General features: G+C 46.7%; 1 protein-coding gene across 1 annotated transcript in view; it reads left to right on the top strand.

The window, feature by feature from the left end:
* Positions 1 to 2,512: 2,512 nt before the first annotated feature.
* Positions 2,513 to 4,214, top strand: part of LOC104128858 (ubiquitin carboxyl-terminal hydrolase CYLD-like) — a 15,424-nt gene continuing 13,722 nt past the window's right edge. Inside the window, exons 1-3 of the mRNA XM_035897113.1 lie at positions 2,513 to 2,932; positions 3,153 to 3,618; positions 3,698 to 3,979. Of these exons, the coding sequence (XP_035753006.1) occupies positions 3,157 to 3,618; positions 3,698 to 3,979 (744 nt within the window). The 5' untranslated portion in view covers positions 2,513 to 2,932; positions 3,153 to 3,156. The remainder of the gene's footprint in view (positions 2,933 to 3,152; positions 3,619 to 3,697; positions 3,980 to 4,214) is intronic.

The raw sequence follows: 4,214 nt of genomic DNA, 5'->3' as shown, positions 1-4,214 counted from the left end.
CCCGGCCCCTGGGGGCCCCTCCCAGCCCCGTGTGTGTCCCCCCGGTACCTCAGGGGAGCCTTCCCCTCCCCTCCCCCAGCCGCAATTTCCCGCTGTAATCGCGCTTTAATTTTAATTATCTGGCGCTTTCCAGGCTCCCCTCAGCGCCAGCCATCAGGTTTCAGCGCCGGTTTAAACGCCGCAAGCCCAAATGTCGCACGTTGGCCTGAAAGTGCTTTTATTTCTATTAACCCGGGAGGGAATTGCGCTTATTCTGTTGTTAAAGAGATGGTTTATCCCCTTGGGTTTGATGAGGAAAACGGTTTATCCCTGGGTTTGATGAGGAAAACGGTTTATTCTAGGGTTTTTTTGTGAGGAAAACGGTTTATTCTAGGTTTTTTTTGTGAGGAAAATGGTTTATTCTAGGGGGTTTTTGTGAGGAAAACGGTTTATTCTGGGGTTTTTTTGTGAGGAAAATGATTTATTTTAGGTTTTTTTAAGAGGAAACCGGTTTATTCTAGGAATTTTTTAAGAGGAAAATGGTTTATTCTAGGGGTTTGGGTTTTTTGCGAGGAAAACAGTTAATTCTAGATTTTTTTTTTGGTGGGGAAAACAGTTTATTTTAGTTTTTTTAAGAGGAAACCGGTTTATTTGAGGAGTTTCTTAAGAGGAAAATGGGTTGTTCTAGGGGTTTGGGGTTTTTGTGAGGAAAAGAGTTTATTCAAGATATTTTTTGCTGAGGAAAACGCTTTATTTTAGGGTTTCTTAAGAGGAAAAGGATTTATTCTAGGAGGTTTTTTTGATGAGGTTTATTCTAGGGATGTGGTCTTTTGCGAGGACAACAGTTTATTCTAGGGTTTTTTTGGTGAGGAAAACAGTTTATTTTAGTTTTTTTAAGAGGAAACCGGTTTATTCTAGAAGTTTTTTAAGAGTAAAATGGTTTCTTTTAGGGTTTTGGTTTTTTTGTGAGGAAAACGGTTTATTCTAGATTTTTTCTTGCTGAGGAAAATGGTTTATTTTAGGGTTTTTTCAGAGGAAAACGATTTATTCTAGGAGGATTTTTTTGTGAGGAAAATGGCTTATTCTAGGGGGGGTTTTAATGAGGAAAATGGTTTATTCAGGTTTTCCTCTTTTGGCAGCATTTAAAGCGCAGCGAGGTTTATTGTATTCCTTGTGGAGAGAGAGCTGTAAATAAAAAAAGTGAAATAAAACCGAGGTCCACCCGAGGGGGGTGGGGTACAGAATATTAAATTCTTTAATCTTATCCTTTAAAAAAATCACAGGATTTCAAGCCTTTGCCCCGCCGGCCGAGTTACAAAATGTCAGCAGCGAGTTGCGCCGATGGGAAATAAGGGAACTGCTGCGCCCCATGGAATTTCTTCCACTTCCACAGCCTGCTGTCACCTCCCAATTTGCAAAGCAGGGGGGCTCGCCCTGGCACAGTCGCTCCCATGCACCCCCATAGTGCCCCGTGACGTCGAGGTGGTCATCCCGGGGTGAATTGCAGCTGGGTTCCCGGCAGATTTGGTGTTCTGCTGGTAGGAGTCCCTCGGTAGAAAGAAGGAAGAGCGAGAGCGTGGTTTGCACCACCGTGGCAAGGCCCTGCCTCGGTGCTGCACCGTCGGTTCGTGAATCTCTGGCTGTACGCGTGAAATTAGCCACACTGGCAGACCCAAGCGGATGCTGCTTGAGGAGACCCATGTTTTTTTGGGGGGGGTTGTTTCATTTTGAGACCAGACCTTCAGCCACAGCAAACGAGCGCTGCCCAAAAGCAGCACAGCAGCATTTGGGTCAGGTCTCACAGCCATCCTCCCACCGTTAAAATTAAAAAATAAGAGTGAAAGGGAGATGGCTCCTCTAGGAAGCTGCCACGATGAACCCAAACACAAGGAAAGCTCCAGGATCTGATCAAGCGATTTTTTTTTTTTTTTTTTTTTTTTTCCAACACAAGCAGCAGTTTACCTTTTCCTAATACTTTAAAAAAATGAGTTCTCTTAATATTAATCTCCAGTGGAGTCCCCAGTAACACTGAGCTCTGCGCAGCCTTTCTGCTCACACTCTGCCTACGTTTTCCCCCCAACCCACCCATTTATTTTTCTCACTAGCAGCTGCATTCGTGCTTCCTGCCGCAACACCCCAAGTGCATTTCTGCTTCCCTTAATTGCATCTGCTCAATTCCTCCTCTCTCCACTTCAAACTTTTAAGAAACTTCTACCAGCTCGCCTATAGCCGTGACGTCTTTCTTAATTTCCTCCGCGGCCTAGAAATGAGCGCATCTCTCATTTTCTCTGTATTGGCCAGGTTGGCCCAACCAGTCCTGTCCACCTGCAAGAAGAAGTTTCTATGTTCACCCCTTTTTTTTATGTTGTAACAAAAAGTCTGGGGCCTGGCCGTGCGTGGTATCGTCAGAACTGAGATGCGGAGGGGTAAATTGCATGAGAATTTAACTAGGAGTTAAACTAGGAGGGGAGTTAAACTAGGAGGGGAGTTAAACTAGGAGGGGAGTTAAACTAGGAGGGGAGTTAAACTAGGAAATAAGCGCAAAAATGTACTTCTGATTTGCAGATATTTGAATTTCTTCCAATTAATTTGCTTTGAAAGACGGTGGTCTTTAGTGAACGCGGTAGGTGCTGTGCTTTGCGCATGTTTTGACTGTTAATGTGCTTTACCACAGCATCCAAGAGCTCTAGTTGCAGACTAGAACCCCCTTTTTAGAGAATTTTTCAAAGGCAGAATTTAGCCTCTGCCCCACTCCTGCACATAAATATGAAAAGAAAGGAGGAGGTGGAATTTAATGAGGCTGTTCTGGCTGTACAGTGTTGTAGACAACCGGACAGACGAGGTGCTGCTCTTTGCAACTTCTTACTGGGAGGGTTTAGTTGAGAAGACGGAGCCGAACTCATCCCGTGGATGCACAGTGAGGGGACAAGAGGCAACGGGGACAAGCAGGAAGGTAGGAAACCTTGGTTAAATGGAATTTTTTTCCAGGACCAGGGAGGCTGTGGGATCTCTGTCATTGGAGATGCTCAAAGCTCACCTGGGTGAGGCTTTGAGCAACTTGCTTGGAGTGCGGAGTTGGGCTCAAGACCTCTTCCCAACCTGAATTCTTCTGAGATCCTGTGATACCGCCTGCATATCTTTGCTGGTGTGACTCTTCCTTTCTCACAACCCAGGGGAATGACGATGACCAGCCTCCTGCCTTCAGCGGTGGACGGAAACTGCTACTACATCCTGACAGAAGACTGTGCGTATGGCAGCAAGTATTTCCAAGCTGGGAACATGTGCTTCTGCAGCGAGAGAAGTTACCTGCGCAATTTCTCCGAAGACAGGCCCCCGGCTTGCTTCTTGAAAGTCATCATGCTGGATGACAGCTCCACCGTCACGATAAATGTAGAAGTCCTTCAGCCCGTGCGCGAGGAAACAGCTGTCTTCCTCCTGGCCGTCAGCAGCCACAACGAACGTTTAAACTATTTCTTGGAGAGGTTGAGCCTTGAAGCAGCTCTGCGGGCTGTGCCAGGCCAAAAAGTGATGGCGGAGGTTGACCGGCAACATTTCCCTGGTGTCATCCGCTACATCGGGAGCATTTACAAAAACACTTTGGCTGTGCTGTCTCCATTCTTCTTTGGGGTGGAGTTACAGGTAAAGCAGCCGGGAAAGCAAGTTGCTTATTTTCCCTTTATGTTTGCATAGGTAATGTGCCTTTCCGGTGTGTTTTCAGGGCGAGGGTGAAAACCGAGGGCGCAGCGATGGATCTTACCACGGCACCGAGTATTTCAAGTGCAAGCGGAACTGCGGGATCTTCCTGCCGTTTAGCAGAATCCAGTTTATTCCTGTGCCAGATGACGACTACGTGAAACAGAAGCCAAAACCGGACATGGAGGAGGGGGTTCCTGTGAAAGTGGGAGATGCGGTTAGCTTCTACGTGGACGAGGTCCTCACAAAAGGAATAGCGATGGCGGTTTACAGGGAGGGAACCCAATGGTTCGTTAAAGTTTGCCCGGTAAGAGCAGTCTTGCTGCCTTTTCTTGGTTTTGGGAGATGTTTTGGGTTTTTCTTTAGGGCCACAAAAATGATCCGAGGGCTGGAGCACCTCTCCTATGAGGACAGGCTGAGGGAGTTGGGCTTGTTCAGCCTGGAGAAGAGAAGGCTGTGGGGAGACCTGATTGCGGCCTTTCAGTACCTAAAGAGAGCCTATAGGAAAGATGGGGAAAATCTTTTTAGTAGGGCCAGCTGTG

This window comes from Egretta garzetta, unplaced genomic scaffold (genome assembly GCF_000687185.1).
Source record: "Egretta garzetta isolate BGI_Z169 unplaced genomic scaffold, ASM68718v1 scaffold237, whole genome shotgun sequence".
NCBI lineage: Eukaryota > Metazoa > Chordata > Aves > Pelecaniformes > Ardeidae > Egretta > Egretta garzetta.
This window is presented reverse-complemented; position numbering and strand designations above follow the sequence as displayed.